This window comes from Macadamia integrifolia, unplaced genomic scaffold (assembly GCF_013358625.1).
Source record: "Macadamia integrifolia cultivar HAES 741 unplaced genomic scaffold, SCU_Mint_v3 scaffold2417, whole genome shotgun sequence".
NCBI classification, from domain to species: Eukaryota; Viridiplantae; Streptophyta; class Magnoliopsida; order Proteales; family Proteaceae; genus Macadamia; species Macadamia integrifolia.
Window position 1 is genome coordinate 14,013 of NW_024868703.1, and position 25,240 is coordinate 39,252.

The window sequence follows — 25,240 nt, forward strand, 5'->3', positions numbered from 1 at the left end:
TCAGCTAATCAAACATGGATTGGCAACAAAGAGCAAAAATTTTCCAGTTTCATACATTCCAAGATCATCTCCAAGAAGAGCTTCTTCTTTGGGTTAGTTGTCCTTGACAACTTCAATACCTAGGTTAGTTTTTGACAACTAAATGTTGACAACCAGAATCAAATGAAACAAGAAGAATCTGCTGGAGCCGCATATGATACAGTTGGATGATTTACCTCAAGACTAATTCTGACTGCTAAAACATCTGATCAGAAAATTAACCTACCACCACCACTTTAGTTACCCAAACTATCCAAGAAGCTCTGCAACTCCCGCAGACCCTCAGCAGATATGCTCCGCTGCACCCTAGGACGCGGCACAACCAGGTTTGGTGGAGGCTTTGAGTGAAAGCACACCACCACAACAGCTAGGTTGTCCCCGCTCTTCCTTTTCAAAGCCTCATCAATCAGTTCTCTGCAGCACAAGACGGGGTCATTGTGGTCCTGGAGCTTCCTCCTGGCAAAATCGACCGCATTCTGGCTCCTAAAGACATCCCAGAGCCCATCACAACCCATAATCAGGAATTCATCCTCCTCTGTCAGGTTCATGCTCATCAGCTCAGGTTCAGCACTAAGAGGCCCACCTTCTTGGCTCTTCATTCCTTCCATGTGCCAGTCCCCAAGGGCACGAGCAACATTAAGCTGCCCATTAAGGTATCCATCATAGACATACCCTCCTGAAGCTTCTATCCTCTTCATCTCTTTCATGCAGACTGGCTTGTGATCCCTCGACATCTCTATTGCTTTGCCCCGACGGGAGACTACCGCCCTGCAGTCTCCAGCATTTGCAACCACCAATGACCTACAATAAATGCAAGTCATTAAAACTGGAGAAAACCCACAAAGCAAAATAGACAGGATGCAATCATGTTGAAATTAGTGCAACGAACACATGAACCCGGAAATAAGATGTTTTACAGATGAACCTATAGGTGGAACAAGCCATTGATGCCAACTGGCTTATCTGATGCTGGAAATGCGAAACAATCATGCCTAGCCCAGCTCAAGCTCAGTCTCAGGCTCAGTCTCAGGCTTATGTTACATGCAAAGCATATGCTCAATTGGTTCAAGCTCAGCTTAGCTCCATAAGTTTTGCCTAGAGGCAAAGCTTGGCTCAGACAATAACAACATGTGTATTTACACAACTTAGTAAGCTCATAAAGTCCCAGCCAGAGCTAATATCTTGAAACCACTAAAATTCAGATTAGATTGAAACTTGAAAATAAATCCCCGCATTAAGCTTACAAGGGAATTTTTCCTATTTCCACAAAAAATAGGCTATGTTTCACAATGCCCCCCTTGAAAGTTTAAATCCTTCATCTGTATCCAAAAAGCAAAACTTCTTAACGGAAAAGCTCCTAACTTTTTAATAAAGTTATTCTACCCTCTATACCATGTTACTTCATCATTTAACTGATCCCATCTCCATTTTAATTTCCCTTTTTAATTATGCAACTGTGGGATCCCCACCAAACCTGAAAACCCAAAATCAAGCTTGACATGTAGTACCACGAGACCCACACTTGACCTTCCCAATAATGGAAAGCACTCCCAACTCCCCAGTCCCAAGCATTTCCCTTCTTTTTTCCCACAGCCCCACCACACACGCAAACGCCCCTTTCTCTTCACCATTTCCTACACATTGTGAAGAGGGCTGAGTGGATTCCAAGTACTATAAGACAAATACATTAGGGGTTTTTGGCATTGTTATTGTAAGAAGAATCAGTTAAGAGGGCGTTAATAACATGCTATAGAGACAGGATGGACATGAGTAGTAGTCAGGTGAGTTTTTTATATGAAAGATTTGGACTTGCACAGGACGAAATGAAATATAATCAAAGTTCAGGAGATAAATTCTCCAAATTTACTGTTAAATCTCAAGTCTCGTATCAGAAAGAGAGAGAGAGAGAGAGACCACACAACATTTATAACCTTCATAGGTGCATTTTCCAGCCTAACATCTTCAAGAGACAGGATGGACATGAGTAGTTGTTGGGAGAGTTTTTTATGACTCAAGTCCCGTAAATTTCAAAGTTCAGGAGATAAATTCTCCAAATTTACTGTTAAATCTCAAGTCTTGTAACACAGAGAGAGAGACCATACAACATTTATAACCTTCATAGGTGCATTTTCCAGCCTAACATCTTCAAGTGTTATAGGCAAATGGCATACTGTTGACAAATCAGAGTGGTTTTGACCAGAGACACAACAGTAAGTAGTAACATCAACCATCCCCACATGCCATGCATATACATAATCTACCATATTTGCCAGTGCTAAAGAGCTTGGAGCCTTGGAGTTGACTTTGTTATCTTTGCATCCAAAGTACTAGCAAATTTTGGTCAGGAATGGGACCCCTCACATGCTATTTATAAGACATATCTCATGATCCCAGCTACATAGGCAGCAGGTAGCAAATTCTATGGCTGCACTGAATTTGGTAGCATGGTCTGTAAAGAACAACAAATCTGAATACTTTTTCCACTGAACATAGGTACTTAAGTGACCTTAATACTACAATTCTTTACCTTTTTAAGATCTACTAAGGTGTAAGGTGTGGGGGCGGGGGTAGGGGGGGGTGGGGGGAGGTTACTTAAAAGGTCAGAAACATGTTGAAAACCTTCATTAGTGTTTTGAAATCTGGACCAGCCTGACCTAATTGGGGGGCATAAGGGCATGGGTTGAATCGTTTAAACCAGTGACAGGCCTGCCACCAACCCGGCCAAGGCCATTCAATCAGGATGGCCCAACTGAATGTTTCAAGAAACAAAATCTGACAGATGAAGCGTCAACACGCAAATTCTGAGAGCCAAACAAGCCACACCCGGTCCCAGAAAATAGTATGTATTGCAATAATTCAGTAAAACTCAACTCATCTAAATAGGGTCGGCTACAAGGATCCTTTTTTTCCAATCAGCTCTACTCAAAGCCATACTTGTTACTAGTCCTAAGCTATACATGTCGTTCCCCACCACTTCTCCTACAGTCATTTTAGGTCTACCAGTCTACCCCTAGCACTTTTAGCTTCTTCAATCTTAATCAAATTACTCCTTCATACTGAACCATTCAAAGGCACCCATTGCACGTGTCCATGCCACCTCAAATCACTTTCCCACAACTTCTATGTTTGAGCTACTCCTAAATTAACTCTAATTTTTTCATTCCTTATTTTATCTTTTCGAGTTTTACCACTCATCCATCTCTAACATCCTCAATTCAGTTACACAATGTTTGTTTATTTATTCCTTCACTGCCCAACATTTAGCTCCATATATCATTTATGGTCGTATAACTGACTTATAAAATTTTTCTTCAAGTTTTAAAGGAATACATCGATCACACAACAATCCGAATGCACCCATCCACTTCATCCACCCTATTATAATTCTTTGTGCAATATCGTCTTCTATGTCCCCTTGTTTATTTACGATTGAACTTAAGAACCCAAATTTTTCACTTTGCAATATCTCCCTATAATCAGTTTTCACTCCCAATTACCAAACTTTCAATCCTATTGTTACTAAAGTTACACATCATATACTTTGTTTTAGTTCTATTTATCATAAAACCTTTTGATTCCAAGGATGATCTCCATAATTCCAAATTCCAATTTTGCATTTATCCTTGCTTTTTTTTCATCCACCATAACAATATCATCGACAAAAAGCATACACCGAGGTATCAGATCTTGAATGACTCTAGTCACCTCATCTATAGACTATAATAGTGCAAACAAATATGGGCCTAAAGCTGATCCTTGATGTAATCCAATTGTATTTAGGAATTCACTACCAGGGCAAGTAGGCTGCAATTGAGGGCCAACTTAAGGGCCATGATTTTGATTGATGGGATATAGCGTCTATTTCAGTTATATAGCTTCTATTTCAGTTAGTTTCTAAGTTAGATAGTCTCTAATTTCAGTTTTAGTAACTACTAGACTTTCAATTTTGATAGTCTCTAATTTCAGTTTTAGTAACTACAAAACTATGTTGTTGTTGCTGCTTCTCTGTGAGCAATTGTTGTGTGTCTACTCACAATGAAGGGTTGGTGTTCAATCCGACGACTCCTTGCGGTGGGAAGCCCAAGAGGATCATCTTCTTCAAGCTATCACTTTCTTCTTCTCTCAAGTATATCTGTGCAAACTCCTACAGGTATTAACTCAGCTTCCTTCTTAGTTCTGCCCACAGAAAATTGCAGAACTTTGTGAGTTATTTTCAGAGCTTGCCCAGACCAAACCAGCCATTAGTTTGGGCTGGTATATGATCGAAGGTTCCCCTCACCTAGGGAGGATCCCGCTGGACAGAAGAATCTCGCTTTGCCAGGTTGACCTGCCCATCCTGCAGTTCTTGTGATCAAGGGTTAGCTGGAAGAATTCTATCTTACTCCGTCAGAGTTACAAAAGACGAATTCTAATTACACGCTCTCTTCTTTCTTTTTTGGTTTATCAGGACCCCTCTCTCGCTGAGCAAGCCGCACCTGACCCAAGCTTGAGATCTATCTGTTCCTTGGTCATTGAGATATTCAAAATCTCTCCTTTTTGTCTTTTACTGGGATTTTTAGCCAAGTACTGAAATCGACAGGAAGCTATTGGTCTCCTCTGGTTTCTGTACTTCTCTTGTGGTATAATTCATGTTGGTTGGACTGTAAAGGACTCTTATCAGCCCCTGTTGGGTCCTATTTGTCTATGTACTGATTTGTCCTAAGGAATACTGCCTGTTGAGCTCGATAGCTTGCTGGTTTACTTTTATCTTCACTTCTGGTCTGAGTTTTGTTGCACTTTCCTGGATGGTTTATGGTTGTTCTTTGACTAAAGAATCCTGCAGTAGTGAGCCTGGTTTGACTTGTCAACCTAGCTCTACATTAATATCTTTAACTATGCCCACAATTTACTAGAACCTCTTTTCTTCTCTAATACTTGCCAAATTAACTCTCTAGGGACTCTATCATAAGCTTTTTTAAGCCAATGATGGAGATCCTTCCTGCATTCTCTAAATACTTCCATTAGTCACACAAACAAATAAATAGATTTTGTTGTTTGATCTTCTGGGCATAAAATCAAATTGGTTATCCGAAATATTATTAATGGTAAAATTAAAAAATGTCAGCATACCCAAAATAATGAACTGCAAATAGCTCCACCATATAAGGATGTATTGATCATCCAAAAAATAATGAAACAAGATAAATATAAAAACGGGTAAATATTTGCTTGGAGCAAAAAGGCTCTAACCTCCCAACAACAAGAGCTGCCAATGCAGTCGTTCCAGAACCAAGGGTATTGTCCACAGAACAAGCCTCGGCAAGTGCAGTATCCGTTTGAAGAAATGCAGAAGCAACAGCCCTCTCAATCTCCCTTGGGAAGTCTTCATCCTCTATGATGAACCTTGGCAAATGGTTGCAAGCAAAGTCAGCGGCATGCTTTCCTCCATGTCCATCAAAGACCTGACCGAATGTAACCAAGAATATTAAAAAGTGACTTGGAAGAGGGTACCAGCATATAATCTGTATCAAACTACATTCTTACTCCGTTTCAACACACACAAATCATTTCTTAATTTCTTGTGGTAACCAAATCATTTCTTATTTTTTTTATTTTACTAATGTTCAGATCATCAAGTGAAATTTCTTGCAGTCTCAGCTGAAAAGCATAATGGATACTCTTCCTCGTTTAGCATGGCATGTTATAAACCCCCAAGATGGGTGAAGATACTCTGGTACACAGAAGTTTCAGATAGAGCAAATCTGAAGTCCAGATGGAGACATTTAATGAACAATGCTGTGTGGTTACACCATAAACATAAAGCCTATTTTCAACATTTAACATCCGACAGCTAAGACCATCCAGCTGGAGCAACCTTGGAGAAAGCTCGCATGATTGTCCAATCCACTAACACGTTCAGCATGGGTATAGATAGGACACAGTTGGAGCACACTTACCGGCTTACAGCCAAAATTGATTACTAGATTTCTAACAAGAGAGATCTTTACCATATATTTGAATAAAAGATGTTTAGAGATATACCCCATAGAAGGCACTGGGCCCATCACAGAAACTCTCGAGCCCATATTTTAGCATGAAATTGTCAACACAAATATAAGCATCCTCCATGCTCTGCCGAAAGCCAATGTCAGCCCAACCCCCAGAGCGAACAATCGGGATGAAGTCAGTTTCACAGTGCTCACCCAATGCAGGCCCAATGGAGACATCTGATGTTGTCATTTTCACCTGCAAAACTCAGCTGACTGCCTCAATCCACAGAAATATAAAAATAAAAATAAAATAAAAAGAGGAAATTCCGAAAAGATAAAACACCTATCTGACTTTCTCACAAAAACAGCAAGAGCAAAAGTTTAATGACAATATTATTTTAACAAATATAGAAGGAAAAGAATTATAATTAACTCTTGATCTTTATGCTAGTACAAAAATGCTGCAACAGTTCTCTTGGACCAAACTATTAGTTTGATCAAGCAAAACAATACTAAATAGGGAATTAGGGAACCAAAAAGCAGCTGTTGAAAGAACAGAAAACGACAAACCCCAGAAACCCAGCTCAAGAAATTGACAAAGAACAGCGGGAGGAAGACCAGAAAATCAATCATATGCTAGGAAGTAAAGGTGAAGTGGCAACATAAATAAGGCCCTCTTTGGTATCATTTTTATTTTTTTATTTTTGTTTATAAAAACGATTTTGGTTACATTTGGTATCATTTATGGAGCTTGTTTCTATTTTAAAAATTGATAAAATATAAAAACCACAAAGAGATCAAAAGTCATTTATGTGTGTTGGCCAAGAATGATTTTCAGTCATTTTTGCGCTGAACTTTAATGAGCATGTGCTTATCAGCCCCAATATAGAGGAGTAAAGTGGTCATTTTCTTTGTGATTAGAAATCTACGTTGCCCCCCTCTTCTTCTTCTTCTTCTTCTTCTTCTTATTTTTCTTCCCAAGTCCAAACCAAACTCAAGCTCATGTTTCCTTTTTCCATCCCACTCAATCTCATATTTTTTCTTTACAACCGAAGGAGCTGTAGCCACTATCACAACTAAGAGACGCAAAATCATCTAGATCAACCATGGAGGTTCGAATCTCACCCCCCCCCTCTTCTCCTTCTCAAGCTCACGTTTCCTTTTTCCATCCCACTCAATCTCATATTTTTTCTTTACAACCGAAGGAGTTGTAGCCACTATCACAACTAAAAGACGCAAAATCATCTAGATCAACCATGGAGGTTCGAATCTCACCCCCCCCCCTCTTCTCCTTCTCGGGCCAAGTTGCAAGTAAGCTCGGGAAATCCCATGGAGAAGCACAATAGAAGAAGTGAGAGACATGGGGCTTTCTTCATACTGATGCAGATTAACAACCAAAATAGGCTTGTGTTATTAGGAATACGCCTAGGGTTGGGTTGTATATGTGTTGGGCCTTCAGTCCATGTGGTTTGGAGTGTATTGGGCCACTTTTTTGGGTCTAAAAGAAGGGCTCTAAGATTGAGTACGAGATTATTAGTTAGTTTCCTTTTTACTTGGGTTGTGATGGGGTTCACTAGTTTCATTATTTAGTTTCTAAATTTCAGTCTTATTTAGTTTCTAAAATAAGTAGTTATTATTTTATGTAAGCTTCTAATTTTCCTAGTTTCTATTTTCAGTTTTAATAACTAGAAGAGTTTTTATTTTACTAGTTTCCTATTTCAGTTTTTGGAAACTAAAGTTAGTTTCTATTTTATGTAACCCTCATCATTATTATAAATAAAGAAAAGGGCTCCCATTAAGCCTTGAATGATTTATGAATGAAAAAAAAAAGAAGATTGTTGCTATGCCTTTGTTGGGACTCTGCTATGTGTTTGATCACAATGGAAGGGAGTGGTGTTTGATCCATTCGACTCCTTGCGGTAGGAAGCCCAGGAGGATCTGCAACAAGTGTTTTCTTCTTCTTCAAGTATTCTTCTTTCTTTTTCAAAGTTATTTACAAGATTATATTGCATTTCTACAACCAGGTAATAGATCTGAACTTTCTTATTTCTGGTTCTAATGTATGAATGGATTTGGACAACCAAACCAGACCCAAGACTGCAGGATTTTATAAACCAGAGAACAACCAATAATCACCCAAAATTAGGCAGCAAACAACAGTCCAGAAGTAAGAGTCAAACAGTCCTTGTAAACCAGAATTTTCAAACCCAGAATTTGGAATTTCCGAAACAGAGATTACACCAAACAAATAGACTAACCAGCAGCAGGTATAGGGTACTAGATAAGCCACAATCAGAAACAAATACCACAGGAGCAAGTAAGTCAAACCAAATCTGAAATCTGGGTAGAAACACAGTCGGCCAGAAGTATTTAACACCTCAGATCAGACAAACCCGTGGTCTGATTGGTCCCAAATTAAGGTCAAATCTCCCTCTTAATAAACCCAACAATCAATCAAAAGGGGAGGGCCATCGGCTGCCTGGATCTTCAGAACAATATAGGGACAGCAGGAGAGAAACTTGAGATTTTCAGAACCAGAAATCAAAAGCAGTTCAGATCCCTTACTTGGTTTGAAGAACCTTGCAATTAACTTTGAAAAGAAAGAAAGAATAGTTGAAGAGACCTCTTGGACTTCACGCCACAAAGAGTCAATTGGATCAAACACCAATTCCTTCAGCCTTGATCAAACACAAAACAACTCTTCATGAAGAAGACAATAGCAACATCCATTAATTATTTTTATCAAAATCATTCTAGGCTTTTAGGAGCCTCCTCTTCTTTATTTATAATGTTAATGGGGGGAGGGAATTACAAAATAGAAGGTTCCTCAAAAAGAAAACCAAATATTCTTCTAATACAATAGTTACTAAAAACTGAAATTAGAAACTAACGAAATTAGAAACTAGTTGAAAAAGGAAACTAACTACTAATGACTTGATTCAATTAATAACTTGACTCCTAAGGAAACTAATATAAATTAAATCAAGCCCAACTAAAAAGGAAACTAATGAAAATGGAAACTAACTAGTAATCCCGTACTCAATGTTAGAGCCCCCCTTTTAGATCCATAAAAGTGGTCTATTACACTCAAAACACATGGGATCAAAGGCCCAACATGTATGGAACCCAACCCTAAGCTTATTCCTAATAAAACAAGCCTATTTTGGTAATTAATCTGCATCAGGTTCTGGAATTCCCAGATTTCTCCTACTCGACCCTTCACTGATCTGGACAACCAGCCACTTGATGGATCTCCAATTTTGGTCGATTGTTAGGCCAAGTAAGAGGGTGGTTTGACCCTAGTTTGGACTGAATCGGACCTGGGGTTTTATTGCTATGATCATTTTCCCTATTCTGTCCGATTCTAATTGGTTCAGTTTCTGTCCAGAATTTTGGTTCGATTTGTCCCGAAAATTGCTTAGTGTTTGCTGGCCTTGTTCCTCATTAATTTAATCACTTTAAGTTGGTGATTTAAGCCCTTACTTCCTGATTATCATTCAGTTACAGATTTCTGAATTTCTGAGATCGATTGGTCTGTTTGAGTTTTTCTGTTTCTGTGGTGTTTTATTATTGTTTGTGGGTTGCTACAATCCTATTCCTACTTCTGGTTAGCCCTATCATCTGGTGTATCGTCTGATCTCCTAATCTCCAATTTCTGGGTTTGAAATTTCTGATTTACAAGGAACTGTTTTATTCTTTAATTCTGATCTGTCGATTGCTGTCCTACCTTGGTTATTTATGGTTGTTCTTGGTTTAAAAATTTCTACAGTTTGGGTCTAGTTTGAGCTTTCACATCTAGTCCTACATTACATACTTAGAGATCTGATTTCAGATCTAAAGAAGGGGGAGGAGAAGGGAGAGGGAGGATGAGACAGAAAGGAGTTGCAACAAGCAGGATAGAGAAAGTAGAGCTCAAGAGTTATAAGGAAGATGGGTGAAGAGGGCATCCCTTCACACATTTCTTCAAAAAAACAATTTTGCACATAGGGATAGCAAATCTATTTCTCACAAAAAACCATTTTTGTCTAGTAGTTACCAAACCATTTTTATGTTTTGGTACAGAATAATTTTCATTAAGGAGTTTTATTAAATAGGCAAAAATTAAAAAAGAAAAATGTTACCAAAGAGGCCCTAAAATAAGAGAAAGACGAGCAAGAAGATGTCCATAAATTGTAGCATAAAAGGATGGAAGTAAGAAAGGGTAATGCAGCCACATGCAGCAAGAGAGTGAGTCCAAATAGGGAAAATACTGAAACGGAGAAATGTAACTGGAGGTAAACCACAAAATACTTCAGCAACAGCTTGGCCGCCTAGCCACAATAAAATATGAATCTGGCAGCTCCTTTTTCTTGTGCATGTGTTCATTTACATGAAACAAACTGCTGTACCAAAAGGTTTGACAACAACTGCTCAAAGGACAATTCGTTATTGTCTTGAACCGAATTAATTTGGTCACAAAGCATTTCTTGAATTTTGAACCTTGTTAACACAAAGTCCATTAAAATGGTGAGCCAATCTAAAATTCAAGCCAGAACAATACACTTCAGAGAATGAATGGTGCATTGCAGGTGGAAGATACTGGGTTTGATCCAGCAATCCAGATGCAGTTCTATAGCACAGACTCAGGCTAAAGAATTAAGTAGGGCTTATTAAATTAACCATTTAACATGCTAATAGGAACTAATAGGCAAATGATTGCACTCCAAGCCACTAATTCTTTATGAAACTACCTCAAATGCATTCTGATTTTATCCTTGCTAGGTTTAGTCACGTTTGCCCCTTCTTGTCTGGCAGAGAATTATGCAAATGACATGAACTACATCCCAGTGCCTTCTGTTGCTATAGGAAGGATATAGGACCCTTTTCTCAACTGTCATTTCACCTCGCTGGAAGCACCACCAATGATAACTGGAAAAGAGTGTCAATAGGAAGTGAACGAATTGATAATGAGGGCTGTCCCTATAGTTACTTCTAGGATAGTTGACGTAGATCGAAGCATGAAAAGGACCAAAACACTGTTTACATCACTATTCAGGTTATTGTTCACGTGAACAGTGGTGTGGGCCCATATGGACAGCTTGCATGGGAGGTATTTCAGAAGTAGTTGTTGCCTTGTGTGGGGATAGTTTCTAGAAGATCTTGCGGGCCCCAATTGGAGATATCAAGTGGATAAGGATCCGATTTAGTTTCTATTTCCAGTATTACAGAGTAGATTTTTCTTTTAGTGTGATAACACAAGTTGGTAAGGATCTTTTATTGTTGCAATACAGCTATTAGATTCTTTCCTGCTTTATTTAATAGCTAGAATCTTAGTTTCTTGCTGTTCAAGACTTTATATGAAGTTGTCTTCCCTTTTTTTACTGCTAGCTACAGCCACCGTATATGTAATGGACCATTGAGAGTCTTCCCAGATGATTTTTATTAATGAAAAGGATTTGCTTTGTGCAAGAAATTACCTGTTATTTGCAATGAGGTGAGAGACTTTGGGTGAGACGCCCTAGTCTGAGAGAGATTATCTATCATTTCTTCCCCTTCTTCTTCTTCTTCTTCTCCTTCTCCTTCTCCCCAATCAATACCGTATTTCTGTTGCAAGAACTGAGTTTTATCCCCGCAAATCCATGACCAACCGAGACTCCAATCTGCTGCTCAGGATCCATTAGTTCAACAGAAGAGTTCATACTGTGCTGCAACCATAGTTGCTGACTGAAGGAAGCTTCATCCCACCCCTGCGAATCAAGTTTGTTGAGGGTTTTCTCTGTTGAAACCTCTAGGCCTTCGATCCCTGTATCTGTCCTCAGTTGCTGCCCAGCTTTGGAGATTCAAATCAGCGACCTAGTATTGTTATTTTAGAGTTAATCGAATACTGGGTTTGTCTTTCTCCAATACTTTCTAATTCCAGATCTGAAATCAAGAACTGAGATAACTCCGGCCATTAGTTTGACTTGAGATATGGAGTGTCTATTCCCTCAGGACCTAAACTCGATTGGAGTTTGAGGCCAATCAGGTTGTGTATGTTCTAATTATCTTGAAATTTCTGGGTTTTAACCCCAGTTTTATGCTCTGCGATCGGCCTTCTTAGGCTGCTGTTTGGTTCTTCTTTGGTTGAGGTGACTTAAAACCTTTGTTGGGTATTGTTTAGGATTGTTAGGGTTGGTTTAACATATTGTTTAATTACTGTTGATGACTATTCCATATACTGTTACTGAGATTGAGAATTATTGTCCGATATGGTTGTGTTTAAGATCCTATTTCTGGGGTTGAGTCACTTGTGACTTAGCTCTACATTAATAGTTCACAAAATCTTCAGTCTATCTGCAAACATTATGTTAACTTTATCCATACTTCTGAGCAAACATCAGCAATTTTTTATTATTTACTTTGTTAACTTATCGGTAAGCTACAGTTTCTTTATCATATGGAGATTAGGAAGCCACAGGCAAAGGATCAGAAAAACAAGACTGCATCACATTGACTCAATGACAGAGAGTATAAGCTATCTTGCAACTTCTCAGCAAGACCATTATCACAACAAAGAAGATGAACAGACATTGTCTCTGTGATGATAAAAACTCCACAATGCAAAGCCTACTACTAGCATGTATGTCCCTCCTCAGCAATACTGCAAAGATCATATGCATTAATGCATTTGCTTTAAAGAGTCCATTAAAAATTACTATGTAATGTGTGTGCAGATCCTCGAAATGAATTGTCCATAAGAAGCAATTTTTATCTTCTTGGCTCTATAGCACCAGCTCTATATGAAATTTTCCAAGAAACAATAATTGGTTAGCATACTTCAGCAATTGAAATACATAAAGATCAAATACAATCATTTCTGAGTAGTAAATTTGAAATTTTCATGCACATCAAGTAGATCCTAGTAACTACCACCTAAATTATACGTTTCCATAACAAACTAACAATATCTTTGATATTATTAGGATTGCAGGAGATTGAATTGGTTGGTCCCAGTCCATTCTCATGCAGATCAATATGGACCGGCAGATCCACCGATAGGATCCGGCAATCCAATGAGGCTCAACTCAGATTCTAAAAATGAAGCTGAAATACAAACTGCAGATCCACTGATAGGATCAAGCAATCCAATGTGGCTCAACCCAAAAACTCTAAAAATGAAATTGAGTAAAATTGAAGCAGGCCACAAGCACCGGAATTTCAGCAAACCCTTCTGACTACAAAAAAAATAAAAAGGTCGAAGGTGGGGAGTGTAGAACATAAAATTAACTCGAATGAAACGAGTAAGGAGTGACTTTGAATGAAACCATAAAAAGAGGAAAACTTAATACCAAATCCCCATACACAACTTAAACAATCTGCAAGAGACAACGAGCTACATTTTCATTCTCCAGACTTCTATCCTCATTCCTCAATCACAGAGAATCCAAACGACCAAGCAGATGCAACATTATGACAATATAACAACGACCACAAAATTTGAAAAAAATAAAACAAAATAACAAGCAAAACTCGAACCTCACAGGCTAAGCAAACTAAAGGAATTTATTTTCGTCATTTCGTTAGCTTGATTTTAACTCACTATGAACTCCAATTAACGTCACCATGTTTTATATCTTCAGAGCTCCTTACATCCCTTTTCTGGACAATAGCAGACATTGCCATCCAATTCCCCTTGTGATATATGACAAGCATATCTCGGAACTAGAATTCCTTCTCGAACGTAGAAGAATGGGGGAAAACCAGAGTAAAAACACAGTAATTGGAATTTAAAAAATAAAATCAGCAAGAGACTTACGAGAGACGGGCGACGAACAAGTGTTTTCCTGCAAGGGGACGCGACATGAGCACTGCTGAAACACTGCCTGTAAGCTCCAGCGAGAGGATTCGGAGGTCGTCTCTCACTCGAGCTGCCATTCTTCCCACCACATTCACTTCCCTCCATTTGCTTACGACCATTTACACTGTGTGTCAAACACCAACCCTAACTCCAGAGAATGCCTCTGTTAAGTAAGTAGAAGCTAGAGAGAGAAACAACCTGGATAACTCAATTCAAAGAAGTTAAAAGGGAAATTGAATCCGGAAATGGACTTCTTTTTAGGGTTTTAAGAAAAGAATAGTATCAGGAACAGATGAACACGTTACAGCTCTTCACTGTGTGTTTACGCAACGGTTTGCAGATTTCCCAAGCTTTACCCATCAATTCAGGCCCAGTGGGGAAGAGGATCGTGACGACTGTGATGACGGTGATGAACCAGAAGATGCCAGAGGAGGACCACGGACTAGACTTGATAGTTCGAAGAGAGAGAGACTAGAGAGAGAAAAGATCTTTTGACCTTTTTCGTGATTCGATTCCCACGTGGTTGGCGTTTCGCAACAGCCAATCGTTCCTCTCTTCGAGCCTCGTATTCTGCGAGGGATTGAGAATTCGAGACAACTCAGAATAATTTATATATTTATTTATTTTGTAATAGACCTTCTGGGTCTACGACCTAAACGTATGGAATTCTTCCGTTGGATCCTTCTGTCCTTGAGATCTGTGCCAAAAAATCAGAATGACGAAACTAACCCTACCCTTGTGCAATGCATGTGGCTAAGGTTCAAAATCACGATTTATTCCAATTTTGCTCGAACGGTATATTTTTTCTATTTTTCTCGTTTGATCATTTTGATGTCAGCAAAACAATGTTGATTCTGATTTCAGGTCTTGTTTGGTTTCGAATATTTCAAAATTAACGAAATTAGTAAATTTCAACGAGTTTTTAAACCATGAATCATGATTACTTTAGAAGAGGGTCTCCACTTGTCAGCCACTGATAAAGAGGCTAATTATGATTATTAAATTACAAAGAAAGAATACGCTGCGCTTTACATCCAAATTGTAAAATCATTTAATAAATAATTTGGTTTTGATTTCAAGTTTAAGGCTGATTAATTAAATGGGTTAGGTTAGGTCGATTTTAACCGTTTAACCTATTGGTTTAAAATCGAATTGACACCGTAAAAGCCAAACCACTTAAAATGTTAAAATCAATCTGATTAACCCATATAAAGATTCAATTTTTTATTGTTCTAACAAAATATAATGGTTTAATTTAGTAATGAATTAAAGATCATAGAAATTTTTCAGCAGTCTATTCAATAATTTACTCTTATTATGTAGTCATGTAGTTAAATCATTGCTTGTTCAATGTTTCATTTAATTTGACACAAGATTGAAGCATTTATTAACAAAAGTAAACTTTAATAAATATGTAAATAAACTAACAGACTGATTACTAACCATTTAGAAATCGTATGAAATAAAACGCAATCAAAATAGTTTACTAAATGGTTGTGATTTCAAAAAGTGCAACTGTTTAGTAATGGTGTAATTTTAATTTCAGCTAAATAAATGTGAACTGATCCGAACCCACACCGTATATATAGAAACCGAATCGATTAACAACTTACCTAAAGAATTTGATGCACCTCCGTTGATGAACATCTTCATCAAGAGGTAACGTGCTCCTACCCATTAAATTATTATTCGGTCGGTACGGTGGGCCCAAAAACTTGAGATATGACATGTCCACGTTTAGTGTCTAAGCGTAAAAGGATTTAGGTAGGAGCCAATAGAAGCAGACTCTCACCGGAGTAATTATCCCTCCACCATGTACAGTGTGCACCTAACTAGTGTCTTACCGTCTTAGAAAGACTGGGACCAGACGCACATTTGGTCGTTGGTCGTCGAATGGTTCCAAAATTAGCTCATTTGACTGACAAAAGAAACGATGCTCTTCTTCTCATCTCCATCAACTCTCAAGAGCCGAGCCGACCGGTCGTCAACCTTCCAATCATTTCTCTTTCTCTCTCTACCAAACGACCGAAAGGAAGAGACTTTTGTCCTGAAGAGAAGAAAACGATCCATCAATGGATGGGAACCCATCGTAGTGGACACAATCCTCATGGCTAACAAGTGAAGGGATCTTATTTAGAAAAGTCCGTCCAACCATTGAGAGATTGAATGGACGGAGATGAAAGTAAGTGGAACTGATCCCTCTCACAGAAATGTGAGTTACAGATTCATGTCATGTCTCCTTCTCTGTATATATATATGTATATATATGCTTCTTCTACTTTCGGTTACCTTTATCTCATTCAATCATAAAAATTTTCAGATTATATACCCTCCAAACTTGTGTTTCTTGACTATCATTAATTGATTAGATCAAAGAAGAATAGACATTTGCTGGGTTGCAAGGCTTTTGATTGACTGAAACCAAAACAGAGCATTACCCTTTGTATTAGGTAAGAATCAGATTAATGTTCTGTTCTTTCTTTTTTTGTCAAAAATATTGAGAGTTTTCAGTGGCTTTGGATTCAGATTTACAAGTCCAGTATGAGGAAAGGAGAATCAGAAGAGATACAGAAAGGGGATTCAACTGAAGAGAAGCAGATAGATGAAGCAGGGGAGGAAGAAGAAGAAGAGTGGAAGAGACTCCCACCATGGAACAAGCAGATAACAGCACGTGGGTTAATTGCAAGCATGATGATAGGGTCGCTCTACAGTGTCATAATAATGAAGCTGAACCTCACCACAGGCCTGGTTCCAAACCTTAATGTCTCTGCAGCTCTTTTGGCCTTTGTATCAATCAGGGGATGGACGACGGTTCTTCACAAGGGTGGATTTATCTCAGCTCCCTTCACACGCCAAGAGAACACAGTCATCCAGACTTGTGCAGTTGCATGTTATACCATTGCTATGTCAGGTTAAGTGTATTATTCATCTTCTTCAATTCTCCTTCCTTCAGTAGTGGAGATTCTCTAAATTTTCTCTAAATTAAGTTGTGGTACAGGTGGGTTTGGATCATACCTGTTGGGATTGAACAAGAAGACATATGAACTGGCTGGAGTTGATACAGAAGGGAACACTCAGTGGAGCTATAAGGAACCTGGGATTGGGTGGATGACTGGTTACCTCTTCGTTTCTGCCTTTGTTGGGTTATTGGCCTTAGTACCTCTCCGAAAGGTAACTTTTTGTTTCTGCTTCAATTCCTTGTTTGCCATCTCTGGCTTCTCTGAGTCTCTGCTAGTATATGTTTCTTTCTGGTTACTCCATGTGAATGGTGATGTGGGCACTGTGCTAAACCAGAGCACAAGTTTGGAAATCCGTGAATACTGAAACGTCTGGACTCTGTTCCACAAACCCAAAGTTGCTCTTTTTCACACTAAGAAATGGGGGAGCACTCCTCAAGGTTTCATGGGAGTTGGGAGTTGGGAATTGGGATGAGAGTAATAGAGAGAGGAGGTGGACAGTGGCCATGGGTTCAGCTTTCCACCCCCATTTAACATTTAACATTTTTCTTCTTTTTAAGACATCTTTTATTGGGAATATTTGGTGCACGACACACTTTGTCCTCATGCGTAGAATTATTTTGTCATGCACTCCTTATTAAGGATGTTACTTGTTAGTCTGTCGATTTGGTCTGATTGATGGGGTTGAATTAGGTTCGGTCTGGTTATGATTGGTTCAATCAGTTTCGGTTTCTATTAGTTTTGAAAAAACCCAAATCAAAACTGAATCGGTAAGGGTAATGTAGTCCTACCAAAAAGTCGAGTAAGGATAAGAAGGAAACCTCTAACGGTCTTACGTAACATCTAATCTATGACCCATTTGGGCCTGCGCTTGCAAAGCCCAGCTTAAGTCGAAGGGTGGTTGTGTGTTTGACCCCCTACACCTAATCTTATGTATGAGTAATATAGTATTAGTGATAGTAACAGTAGGCTGAATAAGTATGGTCTATTGGGCCACGTTGGGCCCTTTTGGGTTTTGTCTGACCTCTTATGGGTCTTTGATTGGCCCATAGTGAGCCTTGTGGTTGCAGCAGAAAGGACAAAAAAATATCTATGAGTCATTTCCCTTTCCAGAAGGTGGGTAAAGTCGTAAAGATAAGGATACCTACCATGAAATCCATGACCAATTTCCCCAACCCCACTCCTTAATCTTATAAAGGCTTAAAGCCTAAGAAAAAGCCCTAAATCAGAATCCCTAACCATTTGAAAAAAAAAAAAAGTCTTCTTTCCCTAATTCTGTTCCTTTGGTGTTTACCCATCTTACATGTTTACATCCCATATAAGATTTTGGTAAGTACAATCAATACTCTTAGTAAAGGAAAATGCCCTTTTGATCCCTTATAGGGCAAGAGTAGATTTAAGGCTTTTTCCCACTCTGCCACTTCACAGATTAGAGACTCTGAAAGGCCTGGAATTCAGCTTGGAGTTACAAGCCTCTTCTGGACCGGGTTCGGCAACCAAGGTCAATCAAGGTTTTAATTGGAACCAACTAGAATCAGGCGGAGATGGAGTAAAATCAATGGGAATCGGCTAAAATCAGCTAGAATCAGCTGGATTGGTTATGGCTGATTACTAGAGCAGGCAAAATCCACCAAGGGAACACAGAGAGGCTCAAAAGGGGGCCACGAAAACAAGTGGAGTCTACTGTGCTACACTTCCCTCATTTTTTCAAGAAAATTGGGGGTAGGAGGGTTGAATCAATGACCATCTTAGAACTTATGTTAAAGCCCAATTACTTAGTTGTTTGCCACTACGCTAGAAGCTCATTCCCATTTGGAATTTATTTTCCACACTTCCCCCATTATGACATGACATGTTATTCCCATATAAGTAGTTGAGAATCTTGCACATGCACACTATTGAAGGGCAATTAATCTAGTTGGTTTCTACCAAAAAAATTAATCGAGTTGGTCGTATAAGAATGTCTAGCAATTTTTCTATATATTAGATTCATATTTTAAACATATATGTATATTGTATAATATGTCTAACAACAAAACTTATTGGTTGGAAGGCATATATTGCTCTTTACCCAAAAAAGGCATATATTGCCATTTACTACTAATTATATTGATTAGCTCTGCCCTTCCTAACTATATATATATATATATATATATATTACTGATTTTTCTTATTAAAATCTCTTCGTTATAGACATTTGAACCCTTTGATTAGCTTGGATGAGGTACTTTTTATTTCTTACAATAAGGAATGGAAGTTAATGATGATACAAGAGTCCAATCATAAGGTCACATCACCAATATTTTTCCAATGACGAAGGAAATTTAATATATGAGGGTTCTTTGAGCAAGCAAGTTACACTAAACCTCCTCACATTGCTTTTTAAATCATTGTCTCTTAAATACTTAATACAATAATACATATGAGGAGGTGCAATGTACACTTTAGGCTCAAAAAGCATTTTTCCCATATACTAAGTTTTTCTTCAACCTTGTATAAGGTGATGTGACCTATGAATGGAGTCTTGTGTCATTATTACACTCCCATCCCTTACTTATGAAGTCGAAATTACTCATCCACCCTGGGTGAAGGGAAACTTGATCCACACTATATATATACATATATATATATATATATATATATTTTGTTGTAACCAATGTTGATGAAAAATAATTTTGTGATGAACAACCCACAAACAAAATTGGTGGGATGGTGCAATTGATTTGCTACATAGAAAAATGATGTAATAATTATGATTTTTGAATATCTATGATATGATCTACATATATCGCATGTCAAAATTTTAATCTCGAATCTAATAATTTACTTACATATATACCCCCATATATGTCCAAGTGCTCCTCGTAGTCCATGCACCCTCCTCGTAGTCCTTGATTTTTTCATGCTAAATGAAAGAATTTTATTTATTTATTTATTTATTATTTTTATTATTATTATTATTATTATTATTATTATTATTATTATTATTATTATTATTATTATTATTATTATTATTTGTATAAATGCTAAATGAAAGAATGGATTGTCTGAACTAAAGACTACAGGATATATTTGTCTATTCAACTTCATCCTGCAAGGCAAATAATGTACCCCATTACTATTTTTACTCGTGGAATGCTATCTACCATTACCGCTGCCCAATACTAAATTAGAAAAGGGATTGCTGAGTGACACCTATATATGTGTATTTTAGAACATGTAACCCTCCTTTTGAGCTTATTATTTTATTTACAAAAGTTTCTTAAGTGAGGGATATAAAAGGATTTTTCAAAATGATTTGAAAGTGACATATCATTGTATCATTTTCAAGTGTTGTTAGTGTCTCACATGCTTTCACATGCTTTATAGGCACACATATGGAATAATAGATTTAATCTGTCACTAAAAGATTCCATTAAAAGGGGAAAAAATAAGATCACAAATTATTTGACACCTTAAAGGTTGTCCCTAAGACCCATTTATGGTCAATTTTCAATGCTATAAGTGTATGTAATGTGGATCAAATCATAGTTCAAAGTAAGAGAAAACAATAAGTATTCCACTAACCTCTAATATTAAATAGAGGTTAATGGTATTCTTATAAGCATTCTAACCCATATAGCATACTCATTTTATGTTGAAATTTTAACCAATAAGATGGGTGAAAGACTTTTTTAATAGACCTCCCAAAACCTCCCAAATTGTCGATCAGTTAACAAGTGGCAACTTCTAAACTTGTAAAGTAATCAACTTTCGTAAATGTTGTTCTTATAATAATAATAAAGAAAAAAAAAATTCTGCTCCACTAACCATGTAAGAGCGTTCGTAATTTGGGACAATATACTATGTAAATAGTATAATTACTCCTTATATAATACAAAATACCTAAAATACCCTTAACTTCATGATTTTGTTCCATCTAACTCTCATTATGACGAGGGATTTTTGGTATACCATTTACCATTTTTATAGGGAGTTGGATGTGACACAATCATGATTTTGAGGGCATTTCAGGCATGCCATACTATAGGAGGAATAATTGTATCATTTATATGGTTTATTGCTCCAGACCATGAACTCTCATAAGTGGTTGATTGATCAGAATATTTTTTAAATAATAATAATAATAATATATTTTATTATTATATTTATTTATTTATTGATAATTTTGGGAATTCTTTGAAATGTATTTGAGCTATTTCCAACATTCTTTTTACATTCTTTAAATTTTGATTACCATTTTTAATTCTGTATATTTTTTTTCATTATTCCACAGATCATGATAATTGATTACAAATTAGCTTATCCAAGCGGCACTGCAACTGCAGTTCTCATTAATGGTTTCCATACTCCCAAGGGTGATAAGATTGCCAAGTACTCAGTCGTTTTTCCCACTCTTCTCTTAGAATTTAAATCCATAACAATGTTTAGACCTGACAAATTTTGACTTTTGAACCTTCTCACAGGAAACAGGTTCATGGGTTTTTGAAGTTCTTTTCAATAAGTTTCATATGGGGTTTCTTTCAATGGTTTTACTCTGGAGGAGGAGAGCAAAAATGTGGATTTTCACAGTTCCCCACTTTTGGATTGCAAGCTTGGAAGCAAACGTAAGAATTATTCATCTCTTTCTAACATTACCAGTAATTCTCATTTCGTGATTGTTAGCTGATTGATCTCATCTTATTTTGAGCTTTTGCAGATTCTACTTTGATTTCGACCTGACTTATGTTGGAGCTGGAATGATTTGTTCCCATCTTGTGAATCTGTCTTTGCTTCTGGGATCTGTGATTTCATGGGGCATAATGTGGCCATTGATAACTCAACTTCAAGGACATTGGTATCCGGAGAACATACCTGATACTAGTATGAAGAGTCTGAATGGCTACAAGGTTTGTGAACCAGAGACTTTTCATGAAATTTTCTCAGTTTCAGCACTAATACTAATGTAGTTTAGAGACAACGGAACTGAACCTTCGCCTTTCTCACCTCTCATGTGTTTGTGAATAGGTTTTCATTGCCATTGCCCTCATATTAGGAGATGGGCTCTACAATTTTCTCAAGATAATGTATACTATCAGTAGAAGCATTCGTGTGGGTTTGAATGAGAAGAATCTCAACCCAGGTAAGATAGACTCAAATAGAATACTTTGAATGAGCTTGGCCAGCCTTGGTTGCCTTTAGACCCAATTTCTTCTAAAGTTGTGTTCTCAGTTCCTCTCAGCTTGAGCTGAATATGTGGGTAGCTGGGTTCAGACTTTAAAACTGTTTCTTAGCTTTGCTTCAGCTATAGGTGCATTAACCAGATTAACTCCAATTAGTTCATGTGAGGCCTTTCCATTACATATTAAGCTTTGGAACAAAATTAACCTTGGCCTTGTACTGCCCTGAAATCTGCCCTGAAATCTGAAATGTTATTAGCTAATTACTTGTAATTAACATTCAAACTCTTATTTAACTTTATTAGGATATCGTTTATTGATTTCCAATGGCAGAGCAGAACAATCAACGCTTGGATGATCTTCGAAAAAATGAATTCTTCATGAGAGAGAGTATTCCAGTATGGCTTGCCTGTGTAGGATACGTCTTCTTCTCCATTGTTTCCATCATTGTGATCCCAATGATGTTTCCCCAACTGAAGTGGTACTTTGTCATAGTAGCCTACATCATTGCTCCAGCTTTGTGCTTCTGCAATGCTTATGGCACTGGCCTAACAGACATGAACATGGCTTACAACTATGGGAAAGTGGCCCTCTTTATTATTGCTGCTCTTGTAGGGAAAGATTCTGGTGTTGTTGCTGCACTTGTTGGATGTGGTTTGATCAAAGCTGTGGTCCATAGCTCTGCCGATCTAATGCAGGATTTCAAGACTGGACATCTCACTCTCACATCCCCTCGCTCAATGATACTGAGTCAGGTTGTTGGAACAGCCGTAGGCTGCATTGTAGGTCCTCTTTCATTCTTTCTCTACTATAAGACCTTTGACATCGGCAACCCAAATGGAGAGTTCAAAGCTCCATATGCACTAATCTATAGGAACATGGCAATTCTTGGAGTCCAAGGCTTCTCTGCACTGCCCCGTCATTGCTTGCAGCTTTGTTATGGCTTCTTTGCCTTTGCAGTGGGAACTAACTTGCTAAGAGACCTTTCACCACCCAAGATTGGGAAATTGGTGCCACTACCAATGGCCATGGCAGTGCCTTTTCTCATTGGAGCCTCCTTTGCGATCGATATGTGTGTTGGGAGCTTGGTTGTGTATGTGTGGCATAAGCTTGACAACAAGAAGGCTAATATGATGGTTCCAGCAGTTGCATCAGGCTTGATATGTGGAGATGGGTTATGGATCCTCCCTTCAGCCATTTTAGCTTTGGCTAAGATTAATCCTCCCATATGCATGGCATTTTTTCCTTTCAAATTGTAGGAAGACAGTTGGTAGGTAAGAGAAAACTACTATTAGGAATAATGATGCAGCATTGTTGTACATTTATCTGGAGCAGATAATGAATGAGCTCAAGTTTTTGAAGAAATTGTTGGTTGTGATATTGAATACACACACACACATAGATACAACATATATATGAGTGTACATCTGTTCATGTGGAAAGCTCAAGGGTTTATGTGATGCAAGTCTTATTAAACAATTTTTAAGGTTTTACAACTCCCTGCTTGCTTGATTAATTATGGGTTTTAGTTTGTACATTTAACATTCTGCAATGAACACTAGCTTAGCCTAGTGGTGGAAGCTTCGGCTGCCGCCCAGAGGAGGAGGTTGTGGGATTAAACCCTGTTTCTTAAGGGTGTCAATTTGCAGCCCAAACTGATCAGCCTAAACCTGCCAGTTCAACCGGATATGAGTCATTAAACTAATAGAAATCAAATCAGAACGATGAATGAACCAACCAACCGAATTGAAAAAGAAAAAGAAAAAATCTTTAGTATTTCATGTTAAATGATAAATGATGATTTGACGTTATGATTGAATTATGGAAAAAATCAATGTTGTCAACAACTCTTGTTTTTTATTATTTAAAGTCTAAAATATATTTCTCCAATAATCCAATTAGATGATTAATGGGTTAAGAAATTCTCCCTTCACAATGGGTTAAGAGAAAGTAGGTGAATTATAGAGTCCGCAAAGTATATTGGACTCCCTGCTTCTCGGAGAAGAAAGAAGGGGCCAAACATGATTATTTCATGCTTTTGGGGAGAGAAGTGTTCTTAGACGGCAAGCAATAAGAAATCAAGCATCACTGATTGGAGGATGAAAGGGGCTTCCATGCCACCTGTTCACAAACATACATAGGGTCACTGTTGCAATTAGCCTAACTAAACTACCTACCGTGGGATGATCTTTGACTTTGACCATTGTCTTGGCCCATATTGGCAAATGGGCCACCCCCTTACACAGTTACTTTCTGAAGAAGCCTAAACAATCTATTTAACTCCATTCTTGGTTAATGAAACACAGGAAGAAGGGGGGAAGGAAGACATGGCTGCTCTAATCAATTGCTGCCTCAACATCTCCCCTCCTCTTCCTCCTTCTTCTTCTTCTTCACCATTAAAAGTTAATCAAATTCCAAGGTAAGAAGAAACTAAAACCTCTTTTTTTCAGTTCTGTAGCTATTGTTTCATTAGAAAGATCTATAGTATTGATTAATATCACTTCTTCTGTTGCACAGAAGCTTTTGTAGGCAAAGGAAAGCAGGGAAGGAGGAAAGTGGGTCATGGAGAAACCAAGTTGTTGTGGGTGTGGCTTGTATGATCATTGGCTTTGAGATGGTACCAATAGTGATGAACAATTCTGATACTTGTACCTTTGCTGAGGAATTACAGTTCATTAATAATGGAAAAGGAAATGAGAAATGGAGTGAGAAGAGGATGTGCCCACCATGGAGGATGAATTCTTTGGAGACAATAGTCCCTGAGAACCTACCCAGACCTTCAGCTCACCGTAAATTCGAGGCCATCAGTAACCTTTCTTCTTCTTCATCTTCCACGGCTCCGTCGACATGGAGTCGGGTCACTGTTAAAGCTGTTAGATCCAATTGCTTCTCTATGTGATTGAAGCTTATACATATAATTCTGTATATCAAGACACAACTGTTACATGTATTGAAAAGAAATGTAAAATAATTAACTTCTCTTTTGTTTCTTCTTTTCTCTGGTTATTAGGAATGGGTATATATGTATATGGAGTTGATTGATGGAAAGTTTGAAAGGATGGTTTGGTAATCGTTTTGCTAGTAAGCATCTCTAGTCATTTTCTAATGGTGACCCACCAGTTTTGCAGTACAGGATTTTTGTTCCAAGAGTAGAGGAGGGGAACTCAAAATTGTAGTACACAGCTCTGTGTAGTACAAGCTCTCTCTCTCTCTCTCTCTCTCTCTCTCTCTCTCTCAAGCTTTCCTGCTACCCAGTTGTGGATCAACACCAGCCCACCACCTGTTCAGGTTTTTTTTTTT

The 25,240-nt window shown here is 37.9% G+C and overlaps 3 protein-coding genes across 3 annotated transcripts; 2 read left to right on the forward strand and 1 right to left on the reverse strand.

Moving 5' to 3' along the window:
* On the reverse strand, positions 1 to 14,394 carry LOC122066488 (probable protein phosphatase 2C 57). The gene is made up of 4 exons (XM_042630300.1): positions 13,783 to 14,394; positions 6,061 to 6,264; positions 5,269 to 5,480; positions 1 to 840 (listed from the first exon to the last, which is right to left on the reverse strand). The coding sequence occupies exons 1-4, from the start codon at positions 13,927 to 13,929 to the stop codon at positions 276 to 278; spliced, it is 1,128 nt and encodes a 375-aa protein (XP_042486234.1). The 5' UTR covers positions 13,930 to 14,394; the 3' UTR covers positions 1 to 275.
* A 1,389-nt stretch (positions 14,395 to 15,783) lies between these two features.
* On the forward strand, positions 15,784 to 23,437 carry LOC122066492 (metal-nicotianamine transporter YSL2-like). The gene is made up of 9 exons (XM_042630308.1): positions 15,784 to 16,006; positions 16,194 to 16,274; positions 16,351 to 16,735; positions 16,823 to 16,995; positions 21,058 to 21,155; positions 21,248 to 21,388; positions 21,481 to 21,670; positions 21,789 to 21,903; positions 22,274 to 23,437. Exons 3-9 carry the CDS (start codon positions 16,366 to 16,368, stop codon positions 23,197 to 23,199), a joined length of 2,013 nt encoding a protein of 670 aa, XP_042486242.1. The 5' UTR covers positions 15,784 to 16,006; positions 16,194 to 16,274; positions 16,351 to 16,365; the 3' UTR covers positions 23,200 to 23,437.
* Positions 23,438 to 24,218: 781 nt separating this feature from the next.
* LOC122066493 lies at positions 24,219 to 25,025 on the forward strand. Its single transcript, XM_042630309.1, has 2 exons — positions 24,219 to 24,359; positions 24,458 to 25,025. Exons 1-2 carry the CDS (start codon positions 24,268 to 24,270, stop codon positions 24,837 to 24,839), a joined length of 474 nt encoding a protein of 157 aa, XP_042486243.1. The 5' UTR covers positions 24,219 to 24,267; the 3' UTR covers positions 24,840 to 25,025.
* The last annotated feature ends 215 nt before the right edge of the window (positions 25,026 to 25,240 follow it).

Bases quoted from the DNA above. Each gene is read 5' to 3' on its own strand.
- LOC122066488 (XM_042630300.1), bottom strand. From the start codon at position 13,929: ATGGAGGGAAGTGAATGTGGTGGGAAGAATGGCAGCTCGAGTGAGAGA. The intron at 6,265-13,782 runs GTAAGTCTCTTG...TGAGTTTTGCAG, and splicing joins TTGTTCGTCGCCCGTCTCTC to GTGAAAATGACAACATCAGA. The intron at 841-5,268 runs GTTAGAGCCTTT...CATTTATTGTAG, and splicing joins GCAGCTCTTGTTGTTGGGAG to GTCATTGGTGGTTGCAAATG.
- LOC122066493 (XM_042630309.1), top strand. From the start codon at position 24,268: ATGGCTGCTCTAATCAATTGCTGCCTCAACATCTCCCCTCCTCTTCCT. The intron at 24,360-24,457 runs GTAAGAAGAAAC...TCTGTTGCACAG, and splicing joins AAAGTTAATCAAATTCCAAG to AAGCTTTTGTAGGCAAAGGA.
- LOC122066492 (XM_042630308.1), top strand. From the start codon at position 16,366: ATGAGGAAAGGAGAATCAGAAGAGATACAGAAAGGGGATTCAACTGAA. The intron at 16,996-21,057 runs GTAACTTTTTGT...ATTATTCCACAG, and splicing joins CCTTAGTACCTCTCCGAAAG to ATCATGATAATTGATTACAA. The intron at 21,389-21,480 runs GTAAGAATTATT...GAGCTTTTGCAG, and splicing joins TTGCAAGCTTGGAAGCAAAC to ATTCTACTTTGATTTCGACC.